The 17,782-nt window shown below is 37.9% G+C and overlaps 1 protein-coding gene across 12 annotated transcripts in view; it reads right to left on the minus strand.

Moving 5' to 3' along the window:
* nfixb (nuclear factor I/Xb) overlaps positions 1 to 17,782 on the minus strand; it is a 189,341-nt gene that overhangs the window by 30,398 nt on the left and 141,161 nt on the right. For 6 of the 12 annotated variants that reach the window (XM_089128252.1, XM_089128251.1, XM_089128249.1 and 3 more), the window contains 6 exons: positions 12,841 to 12,903; positions 10,372 to 10,446; positions 9,739 to 9,850; positions 7,874 to 7,909; positions 7,468 to 7,595; positions 3,733 to 3,807 (listed from right to left, as the gene is read on the minus strand). In XM_089128252.1, the coding sequence (XP_088984378.1) occupies positions 3,733 to 3,807; positions 7,468 to 7,595; positions 7,874 to 7,909; positions 9,739 to 9,850; positions 10,372 to 10,446; positions 12,841 to 12,903 (489 nt within the window). The remainder of the gene's footprint in view (positions 1 to 3,732; positions 3,808 to 7,467; positions 7,596 to 7,873; positions 7,910 to 9,738; positions 9,851 to 10,371; positions 10,447 to 12,840; positions 12,904 to 17,782) is intronic. The other 6 variants (XM_089128248.1, XM_089128247.1, XM_089128258.1 and 3 more) reach the window with 1 other exon arrangement.

Genomic DNA, 17,782 nt, shown 5'->3' on the forward strand with positions numbered 1-17,782 from the left:
AAATAACTACAGAAAAATGAATTGCAAATTGCATATAATTAAAAAGGACTGTCACATTTCATTGGTGGCGTAAAAAGCAACATTATCTGCTGCCTGAGAGACTGAGACAGCTAACAAAGTGTGACAAGATCACTGAGTATTTGTTAAGTTTTAAATAAACACTCACCAAACCACTAGATAAATCATTATTATGCTATCTATCTTGAGTTATTGTGGGAGAGCGAAACGAACGAGTCAAGCTGTATCTTGTCAAGAAGGGGTAATTTTGTAATTTTTCTCAGGGAACTTCAGATAAACTCTCTGTTCTACCGAATATATATATATATATATATATATATATATATATATATATATATATATATATATATATATATATATATACACACAAACAAACCAATACTATTGTAAATAAAGATAAAACTGTCAAAAACATTAATTTCTAATCGCCAATGCAAACAAAAGCAATTCGATTTTTCAAAAAAATATAATACTATTTTTATTACAACAAGATGGAAACTACAAATTATAGTGCAAGGTATTAATAGAATGATATAAGTAAGATTGCGTCAATATCTAAAAACAAGCATCTCTACCATCTGAAACTCCATAGTTACAGCTGACAGTCTCTATGATCTTCCTTTTCCTGCATTCATGCACATTGTGTGTGTGTGTTGTAAAATGGGTTGTGTGTTATTGCTCTGAGTTGTGCCAGCCGCGACACTCAGGCAGACTGGCAGCCAATCAAACGCTCCCGTGACCTTCCAGTCTCGCCACGCTAACAAGCTGGCCACCAAACAAACCTTGACCCGTCAAAAACACCTCCTCGAACACTTGAACAGACACACACATTCACCGTCCAACCATCAGAACACACACAGACAGTCACAAATCCATCTACCATGAATTTACAGCAAGAATACACACAGGGTTGAGTGATTTAAAAAACAATAATTCCACATTTATTTTACACTTGCCAATAACACAGCAAATTAAATATCCTGAAGCATTTACTTCAAAAATGGCAAATTATTGCTCATTTTAGTCATTTAAGTAATTTTACATTAAAAATACCAATTACTTGCGAATGAAATATTTTAAAACATTTATTATAATCATTGTCCATTCAGAAATGATGGTTTTTTCAGTCAATCAATTTTTAAAAAGAATCGTATATTAATTTAACACTAAAACAAATTCACTTTTGAATTTATGAATTTTTCAGATGAATTAATTTTACAGCCATTTGACACTCGGAGACAAATTTCCTGCAATTTAAATATTTTAAAGCATTCAATAAAAATCATGTCGTGTTCAAAATAGAAATTTCCATGACTTCTGCAATCGGCTTCATGAAATGAAATATTTCATGGCATTTAAAAAGGTTACAACCACCACAGAAACGTCCAAGTGTTTCCCTAGTTCTTCTAGGCCCGAATTTCTAGGTCTCTCATACCCGTGGGAACCCCCGTTCACTGTCTGACCTCTCGAAACAGTCACAAACAGATGTTTACAGACAAAGCGCCACAGTCTAACAAGGTGAAAGCGAGTGCGAGAGAATGAAAAATAGGAGGAGATGATATCCGTGTCAGCCCAGGGCGCTAGGAAGCGATCCGGCGTGTGAATGGGTTCACAGACGGCTCGTGTACCCCGGGCGATGCCAGATTTAATGATAAATGACACCGTCACCTTGCAGAGTTGCCAAAGCCTCATTCAGGTAGTGAATCACCTTTGAAGCGTAGCGCAGTTCACACCCTCACACACTCACACGCGCTCGGAGCGCCACCACCACCGCCATCATTGGCGTAACAGATGTCTTCTGTAACCCAGCAGCTCCCAATGCTGTCGACACATTGTGGAGCCATCTGGACCAGAGCTCTGGTGTGTGTGTGTGTTGTGTATTCCCATGACATCAGGAGCACCTGAGCATGCTGGCTTTTTTTTGGTGGGATTTACCCATGTTTCCCTAGATTAGGATCTGTGCGCCTGTGTGTTTATCATGACGTGGGCGGCAGTGAATGTGATTAGATGAAGAAGGACCCTCAGGCCAGAAACATACTCTGTGCAAGTACACAAGTTCCCGTTGTACATACATAGCTCGCATTCTTGCATTACTGTGGCTACTCCTGCGTAATCCGTTTTTGCGTACTCAAAGGGGTGATAGGGTTACCTTCCAATGTCTGTGCCATTAAAGTCGATCTGAATCGCCCGGTCTGATGAAACAGAATATGCAGCGAGTTTAAAAAAAAAAATGAAAGCTGGACTTGTTTTTTGTTCTGGGATAATTGATTGGCTAGAGAAAAACGGACACAATAATAATAAAAATAAGATAATAATTGTATTTCAGTTGCCTTATCTAACAAGTAGGAAATATACAGAAAGTGAAGTAAGTTATCAAAACCATCATCCAAGATGTCCATGTCTTTCTTTCTTCAGTCGAAAAAAAAAAGCAAAAAAAAAAAAAAGTTTTTGATGAAAACATTCCAACATTTCTCTCCATATAATGCACTTCAATGGGAACCAAACGGTTCAAGGTCCAAAAGACACTTTCAGTACAAACTGCACACTGTTCAAAGGGCTTTAAACGACACCAGGCGATGAATAAGGGTCTTATCAAGCGAAACGATCGCTCATTTAATAAATAAATAAAAAAGTTAAAGTTTTATAAGCTCAAATGCTCGCCTTGACGCACGTTTTTGACTGTCCAGTTCGAACTCGTTCATCAAAATGAACGAATCTTTTTCCGAGTCATTTGGTTCATTCAACGAAAGAAACGAACGAATTGACTCGGAAAAAGATTCGTTCATTTTGATGAACAGGAGAGTCACGAACGCGCATCACAGAACAGAGCAAGGCGACCAATTGTGCTTATAAAACTTAACTTGTATTTATTTATTAAATGAGCGATCGTTTCGCTTGATAAGACCCTTATTCATCGTCTGGAATCGTTTAAAGCCCTTTGAACAGTTTGTAGTTTGCACTGAAACTCTCATTTGGACCTTGAACCGTTTGGTTCCCATTGAAGTCCATTATATGGAGAAAATCCTGGAATGTTTTCATCAAAAACCTTAATTTCTTTTTGACTGAAGAAAGAAAGACATGGACATCTTGGATGACATGGGGGCGAGTAAATTATCAGCAAAAGTTTTTTTTTTTTAAAGTGAACTACTCCTTTAAGACTTTATTTGTACATGGTGTTGTGTCCAACAATTTTTGGATGTGTGAAATTGAGCTTGTGTTCGCATTCACGTTCTTGTATAGAGTATGTTTCAGGACTCACAGCTTTGAGATATCATGGGCGCGTTGAATAAACAGCTGAAATATTGCTTATAGCATGTAAACCCCTTTTAGCACAAAGACTAATTCAAATAAATCCTGCATGGAGAAGAAACAAACAAAAGTGCCAAGTAAATATCTGGAAAGACCCGCTGTTGTATGCAACACAATAGCCACGTTCGTAAGTGTTTCTGTTATGTGAAAATCAGGATTTGGACTTCTGCAACACAAGCAATGGATGCACAGAGACTTCTGATGTACAAAACAAAACGAAAGCACATTCACAGACCACAAGGCACCCGCCACCTCAGATCACCAGGAACAACAGAGAGAAGGTGTGTGTGATGCAGCAGAGAGTTTGAAAGAGAAGAGAAAGACAACATTTGCATACACTTGTGTGTGTGTGTGTGTGTGGTATATACATCAATCATATATAATATGAGGGTAATGTGGTCTAACCATGGTAAGGAAACTGCACGCCATCGGATTCGTGTTTTATCTTCCTCTCCTGCATACTGGCCAAGTGGTGTTGCACTGAAAAACCCAAACAAGGGAAAAGAATAGAGTTAACAATGACTGAGGGAGAGATTGAGATCATATGGACAGATGGAGACCGATGTTGAATCAGCATTAATACACATCATATACATGAGGCCAAAGAGAGTATTGCACACTATCTCCCAGAGTCAAGGTGCACTTAAACAGTACAAGTGAAAGCACACGCATCCCACAAACCATCCAATCAGCAGCAGCGAACATTTAAGGACATCAAATGAGCATTGGCTGCATCACAGCTCACAACATTTCAAAATTCACTTCAAAATAGTATGGCGAAGGTGTCCATACTCTTCAAAATAAATGTTCTTTATTGGCATCTATGGTTCCATTAAGATCCTTCAACATCCATGGAATCTTGGCATCGCTTTTAGAACCTTTATTTTTGGTGTAGATGGTTGAATCTGTTTCTGATGAATGTATGAAGTGTGCATACGTATGTTGAAGCTTTCTCAGCAAATTCTGCCCAGTACAAGAATGCGAAATGGGGTGCAGCCAATGTATTTTGAACATTAAATATAAAATGGCAGAGTTTTCGGTTTGTGGCGTGAGCACAGCAACAGTTGTGATTATTTATGGCTTTGATGTATTGAGGGAATGGTCCATGTTTTATGGTCTGGTGTGAGGATACCAACACGTTCTCATCCTAGGGCGTCATATAGTGACACTTTTGAAATTTCGTCTAAATCCAACATGCGTCAATATAACAGGCACAGAGCTTTGTTTGGTTATGGGTAGGTTTAGGTCTGGGGTAGGGTTAGGGTTACACCACTAGGAGGCGCCTTCTGGCCCATATATATCTGCGTCTCATATTGATGCTAAAGGGGGCCATGTGCGTTGGATGTAGACGAAATGTCAAAAGCGTCAGTATATGACGCCTTAGGATGAGAACACCACTACAAAACTGCCTTTTCAAACTTACAAAAAATATACCATGGCATTCACAGTTTCCTCAAAAATTACCACAGTTATGTTGAAATTTTAGTCTAGCCATCACTGAAAAAAAAAGAGTTATTGCACCGCTTGAATGAAATCCAAATCCCATGATATTTTGCCAGATAGTGTGGTTGTCATGGTAAATATTTCAGATAGATAGTCAATGCTTGAAATACACAAGAAATTGACTTAATTAGTTGCATTTTATTAAGACCTTAAAGTACATTTTTCTGTATCAATTTCTTGTTTTTCAAGCATTGACTATTTATCTGAAATATTTAACATTTATTTACCATTTGTGTTGGACACCAAAATAATCAAAAGTGTGTTTTGATAGGGTAAATCGGTATCATTAATATGGTAAGATCTGACTAAATGTGTGAAAATATATTTTTATAACCATCTTTTTCATATTTGTTTTGAGTTAATTCACCTTTTAAATGTCATAACTAACAAGATACACGAGAAATTAAGAACATTTCTAATCTAACTTTTTTTTAAATTATTATACTTTAAAAACATTTTTTTAATGCTTGCCACTAATGTTTTAGTGTCAATAAGGAAATATTACATACAAACTTTATTTTTCAGCCCTAATTCTGTGAGATCATTACATGCACACATGAATTAACATTTAGAGGGTGATTGTACGTGCTTTTAAGACTTATTAAGCTGAGCACCAAAAAAACTAAACAAACAAACAGATTCATTAACAGAGAGATGCTTCTATAAATCCAATTGCATGAATGGCAGCTTTTCCACCTTTAGGCCGAACGGTTCTAAGAACGATAAGTACCAGTTCCAGTTCCAGTTCTACATTCACTTGAGCTTGGTTCGGCATGATTACAAACTGTGCTGTTAAATGAGTGTAGTGACGTCGCCACTCAGGATTGGTCACTAGTCTGTTGAATGGCTGCCAGTTTGAGTCCCTCAGAGTGGAAAATGAAACCATATCCGTACCAAGTGGGCCGGATCGGCACAGAACGGAGCCGTTGAGCAATGAGAAGCGTTTGGCCTGACTGTGGAAAAGCGGCTAATGTTGCATTTTTGTCCCAATCTTATTTATTCTTGTGGTCTATAGAAGTATAGGAATATGCTAGGCAGGCACAGAGAAAAAGAGAGAGAGAGAGAGTGAGAGAGATTAATGGGTTGATGTATAAAAGGAAACGTCTGGCCCTTCACAAAACCCTTGTGTCCACTTATTCAGTGAATGTACTGATCAAAAATGAGTCCAATTGGATCCGATTGTCGAGCTTTGACAGACTAGACGGCTTTTCATTTGACAAGAACAATAAATAAGCCGTTGATGGACAATTGACCTATGGCTAAGCCACGCCCCCTCCACTCACTCGGACAAACCGTCAACATTCGGGGACAGGCGCTATGGCAGCTGTCACATTTGGAGACATTTCACAGGAGGCAATTGGTGATTTTTAGATTATATATCATCTCGAAGTCACCTAAAGGGCCTTAAATATACAATGGAGGGTTATATAAATAATTTTATTGTTGAGAAGGTCGATGAAAAGCAAAAATGTACAGGTCGTGATTAGGGTTGGGTATCGTTTGAATTTGAACGATTCTGATTCCGATTCCTTGTTTCGATTCCGGTTCCTAACGATTCTCGATTCCGATTCTTTTAAGAGGCAGGGTCAAAAAAGTTTAGCTAACCTTGCTAACCAACGGCCTTTCTGAAGGAAATACTCCTTTTGTTGATTTCGTTATTTTTAGAAAAGTGAAGCCACACTTTGGATCGCCGACGTAAGTTACTCATGTTCGACTCGCGTGGTTATGCCAACACTTCCGGTAGACGCTTCTTCGTTGGTGTTGTTCAGCGGTTTCTTCTTCCGCTCGGCGGACTGCGAATATCGAAACTAGGAATCGAAATTTTAACTTTTGAACGATTCCGGGAAAAACGAAAAGTTAGTCTCGGTTCCAATCGATACTCGATTCTCGATACCCAACCCTAGTCGTGATAAACCACATATCGTTGCATCACCGTTTGGTGCTACAATATTTACATGAATCATTCAGCACAACATTGTTAATTATCCCAGATATTTACAGATACTTTAATGAAGTTAAGTGACATGATGTACAACGCAGCTAGAAGCTAACGTTAACGTTTTCTAATGTTAGGCTAACGTTATGTTAAGAGATTTTAAAGATAATGTTCAAATACGTTGTTGACTTAACTTAGATCAGTTAAGTTTAATTTATCAACGTTTAGTTGGTGTTGTGGTCTACCGCTTAACTTAATCCAGAGCAGACACTTATCTCTGTTGAGATGTGGCTTGGGACAGGGTAAAAGAAATACACACCGTCGCCCAGCCTCTCGGGAACCTAGCGCATGTACCCTAACCCCATGAACATGACAAGAAAAACGAATGAAAACTGACTAACTCCAATGCATTTCAATGGATGTGGAGGCAGAGAGTGTCTGAGTGTATTGGCTTAGCTGCGCACTGTGATTGGCTCATCGCGTTTGAGGGCGTGGCTTAGCCATGGGTCAATTGTCCGGCTCGTTCAATACTGAACGCCGGTCCCTCACAGCCTTGTCTTCATTCACGTCAACATCATTTCGGTGTGTACGTTGACTATGTAGAATTTCATTGGCGAAGCACCAAATATAAAGAAATGTATATACGTTTCTCAGGTGGGACATGTAAAGAGCCAGAGGGCTTCTGGGTAAAGTGACCGTACCTGCATCAACATCATTGGGCCAGCCGCTGGGCTGGGACGCTCCCGGGGCAGGAGAACGTCCCGAATAGAAGACATCGTCCACCGGGCTCTCCATCTCACTGTCATCAATGGATTTACGCTTGTTGGAGCTGAAAGAGAAAACAAAGACAGATTTTATTTATAACTGTTGTGTAACATCTGAAAATGCAATATCACATGGTTTAATATCATTTCCATTTCTTTTCTTGACTGGTTTTAAAAATGGGAATGTTTTAATTACAAATCATTTTACAATTGAAAAATATGTCCATTTAAACATTACAGCCCACCCCAAATCGTCAGCAATGTAAGATCACTTAGCAGAATGAGACATTAGATGAGCAAAGACAGTATAGAGTTAGACAGCGGAGATGGAAGTGTGGAGTACCTCCGCGGGAGACTGGCATACAACTCCATCTCAGTCCTGCAGCGTTTGGAACATGAGGACAGGCGAGAGAGAAGGGACGGGAGAAGAGAAAGGTAAAGAGACAACAATGACAGCAATCGAGTAGACACAGCTGAGAGCAGCAGAGTAGAGAGACAGAAATATATATGGACAAAGAGGAAAGCAAGAACGTGTGAGTGCGGCCAACATGCATTAAAGCTACTAAACCAGAGACGGAAAAGCTGTTTTAAAGCATGTGAGAGCAGTTTTTAAGCAGAGTTTATTAGTATAGAGTCAGGAATGAACCAAGGCACAGAAATTCTACAATTTTGCTCTATAATTCTGCAATTATTTTATGCATAACATCTGATGTAATTCAAAAAATTCTATCCCAGCCCTCTAGTTAATTTGAATTATTTATTTCCAAATTCATTTAAATTTATTTTAAATTTGTATGAATTTTATTAAATTAATGGTTTTTTTTTCCTCAAAAAATATTTAAACTTCAGGGAACTAATATTGTTGTAACAATTGTAGGGGGTCCATGGAAAAAAAATGCTAAATAAATAAATACTTCAAATGTTAAAATTTAAAGAAATTTACATTATTACCATTTCATTTTGCTTTCTAAATATTGATCAGAAATCATGACATTAATCAGACTTTTTTATTTTGTTTTAAGGCGAGACACTGCAGGTGAATAGGGTAAAAACGTTAACTTACAGATGTCACAATGAAACTTTGCCAGTAGATTACTCGCATAAATAGGAGAAAAAAATCTATTGAAAATTTTCTGTAATTTTATGTTTAAATATGCTAATCAGGCTTCAAATGAAACCATTTGCACAAAAAGTTAAAACATATGAACACATATGTTGTTAGTAAATATATTGACATAAAAACGAAAACATATTTAAAATAAAAAATACATTTACATATATATTGGGCCAATTTCAAATATTTGCATATATACCAAAAATAATCTAATTAAATATGTGCTAATTTGCATATATTTTGAAGTCAATATTTTGAATCTGACCATTGTAAAAAAACAAGGTTCAAAATTATGTTTGCATTTTGTTAATATATTCAATGAAAAGACATTTTCAGAGGGGATTATGAATATCTCCTTTTGTTACCCTGTAAATCAGAACATACTGCCAATAGCCTTAAAAAATAGATTTCAGCCCTATTTTTAGGCATAAAATGTCATATAAATCAGGCCAAGAATGATATATCAACAAATCCCTCTGAACAAACCTTCACAATATAGTTAGAAATACGGTTAAGTTTGGTGTATGTAGGTGCTACACAAGTGGAAAATCGTAACAAGAAGTGTGAGAAAAAAATCATTTTGAGAAAACGGCCTTTACAAATTTTTACGGGATTGTGCATTTTAAGTTAAATGGCCCATTTTACTTTCACGATTGGTTGCTGATAAACAGGAAATGACCATATTGGATCCGACAGCATTGAAGAAGAGAGAGAGCGCTGTGTCAGGGTGCGCATCGCGATGATTTAGAATGCCAACTTTTGAGGAATTTAGGCGAAATCAAACAAAGATTTGACAAAATAACTCAGCAATAACTCTTTTGACTTTTTCTCAGCACAAATCTGAAACATGACATGTTATTGAATACAAATAGCCCAAAACCTCAAAATTGACCAATGAAAAAATGTTTTTGCCTGCCGTGTCTCGCCTTAAATTAAAAAAAAAGCACATAAACACACATTAAAAATGTTAACTTTTAAAATTTTAGCGTGGTGGTCTCCAGCAAAAAGGGAACCCCCTTTTATTTGGCACCCAAAAATGTAAAACACATGGCATAGGAAAATGTGTTTGCCTGTGTGTGTGCGTGCGTGCGCACCTGGTGGATGGCGTGGACGTAATGGAGCGGCGACCCAGGTTGATGTTGTAGTATCCAGGACTGTCAAGGTCGGCCAGAGAGAAGTTGGGTCCGGATGCTGTGGCCACTGGTGCTGCATTAGATCCAGACAGAGAGAAGTCAGATAAATCAATCCCATAATTCATCACTGTTCTCATGACATGCTTCTCCAGTGACGCGAGTCTACTCTATGAAAACGTTACCGGTTTCAAACAACTGCTGTTCTGTTGAACTTTCTACTCAGTGTTTTTTCATAAAGCTTTTAAGCAGCAAAAAACGTTTTCAACATTGATAATAATAAGAGCATCGGATTCTTGAGCATCATATTAGAGTGATTTCTGAAGGATCATGTGACATTGAAGACTGGAGTAATGATGCTGAAAATACAGCTTTCAACACAGGAATACATTACATTTTACAAAACACTAACATAGAATCCTACCTCGGAAAAAATATCTTACTTTAGTCTGTAATCTATAAGTGTATATATTTAAAAAATTTTTGCATTATGATTTTTTAAGTATTTACAATTATAAAACATCCTTTAAAGTTCCAATGAGAGGTTGATATTTATTTTATTGATGATGGCGGCAGTTAATCAGAGAGCTGACTTACTCTGTGACACACGGACCAGCTCCGCCACGTTCCACACGCCTGACGTCACGAAGCAGTCCTGGAAACTCAAGTGCCCTGGAGAGAGAGAGAGAGAGAAATGAAAACACACTACAGCAACAAATCACACTGGGGGGAAAAAACCCATATTTACTCATCTGCACCTGTCAAACACACGCACACACAAAATAAACACGGCTCAATTGTCATAAAAAGGCCGGGAGCATATAATTACAGTCATCGGCTGGCACATGTTCTCCATCTCGAAGGAATAACAGGCTACCCTGTACTTATGGTTAAACTCCAACCCAGCGCTCCAATCTCAGCTAAAGCTTAATGAGGACACTAAAAATGCTTTATGTCACACTCAAGAGTGTATGTGTGTGTGTGTGTGTGACGCTGCATACAAATATACAAACGTATTTGCTTTCGCTGTGCATATGGGATTTCAATATGTACTTTTGTGTGTGTGGGCAAAACGGGTGAATGAGCCATGCTTCCACACCCATCTGTAGTGCTGGCTGAGGTCAGCGTGTGTGTGTGTGCGCCGGTTAACCACAGCGAGGTCGCCCGCGCCACAGCCATGTGGTTACCATCAGCCAATCACGGGCTGATTTATGAGCGTTTCACCATTCTCCGTCACAGCCTACATAGCAACACTGTACTATAATAAACTCAGACGAAGATCGCTTCTGCGCACTCTCGTGGCGAGCGAAAGTCATGGTGTGCATGTGACTTTACTAACGTAAATAAACCGCCGTACAGTATCAACCGCCCCCTATTTGCACGTCTATGGAGAGCTGCTCACCCACAGATCCATCTGAATCAATCAGACAACATTCAAGCTAACTGCTTCTTGAACAATATCAGATTTTTTCAATTTATTTAAGAAATGTAATGTTACGAAAGAATCCTCTAGATTAGAAGGACCATTTTTTGGGGTGAATGAATAAGGGGTTAATATGAAGAACCATTCAGTGAACAGACTGTAAAAGAACTGCTTTTTTTAGTGTATCGAACATTTTAATAATCTAAAGAACTACAAAGAACTATAAAAGACGTTTTTTAATCTTCATTATGGTTCCATATAGAACCTAATAGAACCACAAAGAGTCTTTCCTTTGCAGAAAGTGGTTCGATTAGGTTCCACACGGTACAAAAATATTGTTGGTTTAAGTAAAAAAATGGCTGCCTTAAAATTTTAAGTTCATTGAAATGAAAAAAATTGAGTTAATACAATGGAGGAGATTGATTTAATCATCAGAAACTCAAAATATTATGTTATCTGAACTACGTAAATTATTTATGTTGATTTGACAAAAGAAAAAATCTTGTGATTACAAATCATGAAATTTTTTTTTTACCGTCAAGAAAGAAGCTGTATTTTTCAAAGTGTACATATCTTGAGTTCATTTCATAGTTCTTGATGTTGTTCTTCAGATTAGTGTTTATGGTTCCTGGGAACTTTAATGCCCAAGTATCTAGATGCTTTTCTAAAGAACTAGAAGAGAATTAAAAGTTATTTGTGGAGTTTTTAAAGGAATAGCACATCTAAAATAAAAATAAAATCCAGTAGTATTTAATCAGTTTCAAACCTGTATAACTTTCTATCTTAGTTGAGCAAAAAGTTGAACTTTAGCAGAACGTTGACACTAATTTTAATGGAAGTGGGCAATGAGACCCCTTCTACCAAACATCTCCTTTTGTGTCCCACGGAAGTCAGTCATGAGTTTGGAAAGACATCAGAACTCCTGAAACTAAAGGTTCTTCATTTCCATTATGGTTTCATGAAGAACTTTTCGATTGGAGAAAAGCTTCCTTACAGTGGAAAAGTTTCTTTAGATTATTAAAATCAATACAAAAATACACTGTAAAAACAAAAATCAGGAATTTGAGCATTCTCAACTTATAGGAAATGTTTTTCATCAACTTATTTAAAGCCAGTCTGCTATTTTAACCAACATTATATAGTAAGTTCAACAAGCTCACTACATAGGATTTGACTTGTGGATCCAAGTTCAAGCTTTTTAAGCAAAGCAGAACTTTATTAGTTTGTTTAACTTGTATTTCACTTTGTTTAGCCAAATTATCAAGGTTAATAAGAGTTACTTCTATACATCAAACACATAACAATAACAAAATACAAATAACAAATATCATAATATAGTTCAATCAACCTATAAAATAGATTTGTCTGACTAAATGAAATGAGCATGTTTCTTTAGTGCGGTTCTTTTAAGAATGTTTCAACTAACGGTTCTTGCAGCGGAACCAAGAACCCATTTTTGGTTCTTCCAGGCACATTTAAGTGAAGTTTTAATTAAATGCAGATAATGCTTTAATTTCTGTGTCTTCGGGCATAAGAATGTAAAATCCGTTGGAAACCCGTTAGGAGAACCTTTAGATTCTCTCTCTCTCTCTCTCTGTGTGTGTGTGTGTGTGTGTGAGAGATTTTCGTCGTGCTTGACACACCATTGGGCGGAGGCTTGATGTCTGCTTCTCCTTGTTGGTTGGAGTTATCCGATTGTCCAGATTCTGCAAAGCCGACAGAAAGAGAGAGAGAGGGGAAGGAGGGAGGAAAAAAAAGAGAGCAGATTAAACATGGGACGTCTGGGTTCAGTCCAAAGGTGCCTGAATCAATTAGCAGATGTAGAACATTCGGAATATTCTCTGCCAACACACATTCAATGTAGCGCTGAGGCGACGCAGCTGGAAATGAGACATGCAAAATGTGCTCCGGTTCTGGATCATTTACATGATATTCAGGAATTTTTTCGGACCTTTATGCATGAAATCGGATGTTCTGTCTTGTTAGTTGGAATTTGACTTTTCATAAACTATCGTTCAAAATTTGTGGTCGGTGTGATGTTTCTGAAAGTCATCATGTTTATTTGATCATAAATACAGAAAAAACTGCAATAGTGCGAAGTATTATTACAATTCAAAATAATTGTTTTCTATGTGAACATATAGTAAAATGTAATGTATTCCTGTGATGAAAGCTGGATTTTCCGCATCATCACTCCAGTCTTCAGCGTCACATGATCCTTCAGAAATCATGATATGATGATTTGATGCTCAATAATGTATATTATCAATGTTGAAAACAGTTGTGCTGCTTAATATTTTGGGAAAACTGTAATGCATTCTTTGCTGAATAGAAAGTTCAAAAGAACATTTACTTGAAATTGAATTTTTTGTAACATTATAAATGCCTTTAATGACACTTATGATCGATTTAATGTGTCCAATTTCTTAAAAAAAAAAAAAAATCTTTCAGACAGCAAACTTTTGAAAATTAGTGTAGGTTTGTCACATTACAATTACTATTGCTCATACTTTGGATTGGTGAGTAAACAAACCTGCAAAGTACGCAACTAAACGCCTGCAATACAGACTTGAATAATACCTCAAATTGCATTGCTTTCAGAATCAAATTCTGCCTAGGTCAATAAATATTATTATTATTTTAACATAATAATAATCAAAATGAACAGTCTTTCGACCATGAAACAAGATCTTTAGCCCGGCAACACAGACCCCAGGTGTGTTAAAAAAAAAACACTTCAGGACTTGGTCAGCCGGGTCTACATTTGTTTTTTGTTTTTTTCTTCTAGCGAGTAAAAACACAGCGACACACACTTTAGGCCAGTCCAATTAGGCTTTAAGTTGCACTGCTAATCTGAAATATAAATCTGCAAAATATACATCCGAGAGCAGCCTGGTGAAACCCAACTCTGCCGTATAGCTCATAAGATGTAGACAAAGGCTGGTGTGCAGCCATCGAGTTGTTTGGACAATGTCTCCAAAGGCTTTTTATCTTAGAAAGTATAGTGATCTTGGAGAGAGACCAGACCCCTGCGGCTGTTTGAGTTGGCCAAGACTCGCTAACCCCCTTTTTTTATATATATGCACCGTGGTTTTGAAACTATAGAGCCGAGGACGTCACTTGGTTACTTTGGCCTTTCCGTGTCTCTGCTGAGTATTGATAAATGTGTCACCTTTTCAGCCAATCATACTTATTTAAGTGTTTTTAGCATGTTTGCTAATTGCTAGCAGGGTTCTGGGTGCTCGCTTACTATCCAAAGTCAAAACTCCCCCTCTGTAATACTCTGGTCTCAAAATATGGCTTGAATTTGTTCAAAGTATGATAAACAGCAGTAGTGGTGTTTAGCCTTAGCATGCACCACTAATTACGTGCATCAACAGAATGTGGTTTAAAAAAAACAACACTATACGTTTCGAAGGAAAAAACAAACGCGTCAGCCCCCTCTTTCCATCTTTTCTCTCTCTCGCACCCCTCGTTCGCTTGCTGCTGCTGCTGCTGCTGCTGTTGTTGTATGGAATCCTGGCAGCCATCTTAGCGCTTGGCAGCCATCTTAGCATTGGCGGTACCAGAGCATTCCAGCTAGCTTACAAAAGCACCCACACACAGACACACACTCCTCTCACAGAGAGGAAAACTCTCATCCAACACACTATACGCTAAAAGGCTTGCAAATGAAGGTTATTTTCAGCTACTTGTGCTAAATGCTAATTGACGGGGAAAAATATCGCTTTTTGTTCGCAGATGCTGATACCGGGAGCTGAAACGTCAGTAAAGGTGCTCTGGGCGACCCAACCGGATGTAAAGCCCTTTAATTTACTCATACAATCTCATTTTAAATGTTATATATTATAAAAATGCTGACAAAAACTACTTTTGTGGTAGCATGATGTACAGTGGGAGTCCCCCTTAAAAAAAAAAAAGTAACTCCTAAAAATCCCTAATAAATAAATAAAAATGTTGTATTAATAAGACACTGTTAGTTTTTATTCATATTTTGAATTCGCTTTTATTTTTAGAATGAGAAATGTTGCCTTGTCGCCTAGTAGAAATAAAATATGCAAGTATTTTAATATTTTATTTAATTTAAGTGCTATAAAAGTGCTGTGATCTGGCATGTGCAGCTCTGATAATTGCATTCTATATAGTAAATTGGATTATAATCAAAATCATTGGCTGTGTCTGAAATCGATCCATATACCCTTAAAAAGGGGCACTATTTGAGGGGACAGACATTTGTAGTGGTGTTCCCGACGTTATCGAGTGCACTTAGTATCCCACAATAATGTGTACAACTGATGTACACTCAATGGCAAGAGAATACCCATAATGCACTGTTTGAAAGAGTTTGAGGGTCATGCCAAATTAAATCCCACATCTGATCTAGAAGATCTAGAAGGTGCCTGCATCATCCATTTATTCCTTTTCCAAACAGCGTAATATTATACAGGTATTAATTACCTTTTACTTGATTATTAAATGTAATAATAGTTTCCATGACAGTTCAAGATAAATCCTTTCATTACTACTGGAGCTGCCAGTTTGCCAAGTTTCAAATGATGTATACAAAGGCGGCACACACTCAGTCTTTCAAATGGACTATATTAGAGGAGTAATGTAGGCAATAGTGAATGAGGGTACAGAGGGCAATTTTGACAAAACAAAATAATGGCTACCAATGGATTGTGTGACCTCAGAACAGCTATATTACGCATTGATTGGCGCCCTCTGGTGGTGTGGAAGTATGAGCGTTGCTTAAGGAGACGTCTCGGATGACCTCCAATCCAATTACATGGCACATTAGTGAAGCTCACTATGCAGAACTGGACGCCAGTGAATGAGAGAGGCCGCGCTATTGGGCACAGACAAAGCGTGGATGAGCAGGGGGCCAGATCATCAAAACTCAAACACACAAAGGAGAGACTGTCCATTATTAGAGCACAGACTCCAGCCTATGGAGTCCAATCAACACTGTTATCAGCCTGCCACCACACACACACACACACACACATGCTACTGCATCCAACAATGTTCATGCTAATCCTTATCTTCCCAGCACACACAGTCAAAGGACCCCTGAACACACCATGCCAAAGATACTGCGCGACACACACACACACACACACACATAGTGGCAATGGGGTTTTAACATTACAAAAGTGTCTTTACAATGGAAAAGCACTTCTTCAGTAAGTTTAAAATTGAAAACGATTGTTTGACAGGGTATTTAAAACTATTACCATCCCTAAACAGCAAGTGCTGATCACACACACACCCATTTCTTACAAGACGACATCTAATTGATTCATTTAGCATGCAGATATTCATAAACGACTGAGCTTGAGAGAGCAAAGACATATTTGTCATTATACTCACCATTTTTGTGTGTTCTGCCTTTTGTAGACGTAAACTAAGCTATAGGAAATTCGAAATGTTTTCGCAAAGGCATCACTTTATTTCTCAAAGTTTGTGTTAGTGAACTAAAACCCCCTACTTTGACACATAACTCAACCTGTGCCATTTGTAATGTTACTTTAACCACTCAATAATCACGCAAAACACCAAAAGCATCAACGCTATAAATCTGCACGGCATCCTAAGCGCTTCCCAACTAAACACGCTCGTTTATTGAATACTACTTAGCAAATATAATTATAAAGTACTACCACTTTATAATCAACAATTTGTTTTTTTATAAGGGTTTTAAAGTTCAATTTAACTCCTCGCAACATAAAAAAACACGACATCAACTGGAAAGCAAAGTTGTTTTAGTAACTGAACTCATCTGAACTGATTACGTTTAGATGAAAGATTACTTATAATCTGACCCCAAACTTTTGAACACACAAAAAAAGTGTGTGCACAAAAAGTCCATAAGTAAAATAAGGTCAATTTTGACTTAACTTCAAGTGAAATGAGTCCAAATCTATCTTTACCCTAAAGAGAAAACATTACTTCTCTCTCTTTCTCAGTGTGTGTGTGTTTTAGTTGGAGAGACATGTTAGATTCCCTGGATTCAAACGTCACGGCTTATGATGACAAATACATGGAAAATGTATACCGCATGAAAATGTGCAATGCATTTCCCTCAAAAAAACAAAAACCCAATGCACACGCCTCCACACCCTAGGTACACACACACACACACACGGTACAGAATGAAGAGGCAGCACAGCTTTTCCAATTGGGTTTTGCTTAAGAGGTTTATCGGTATGTTGCTAAACATTCTGACCTTTTTTTTTAATCCGTAATGCGCTTAAAATGTTCCAAACCCTCCTAATCCCCACGGCGATCCCACACAGATGTTCTCTGAGCTCTTTTATTGGACTTTATTTGAGTATTTGCCCCCCTCCACCGACACTTATTTATTCATTTCCTATCTTATGAAAGCACACTCCATCCTGTGCCCGCGCCCCCTCAGCCCAGCGTTTCCCAGCAGCCCCTGCAGCGAATGAAATCAGGCAGCTTGTGCTTTTAAAGGGGGTCTATACCTGCTCCGGACCCCCCCGGCCCTGTGCATGCTTCTAGATTAATATGTATGTGAATGCTCACGGGGAGCGGATATGAAAAAGGGAACGTGTAAAAGTG

Source organism: Pimephales promelas, chromosome 3, assembly GCF_988280905.1.
Source record: "Pimephales promelas chromosome 3, fPimPro1.hap1.1, whole genome shotgun sequence".
Classification (NCBI taxonomy): domain Eukaryota; kingdom Metazoa; phylum Chordata; class Actinopteri; order Cypriniformes; family Leuciscidae; genus Pimephales; species Pimephales promelas.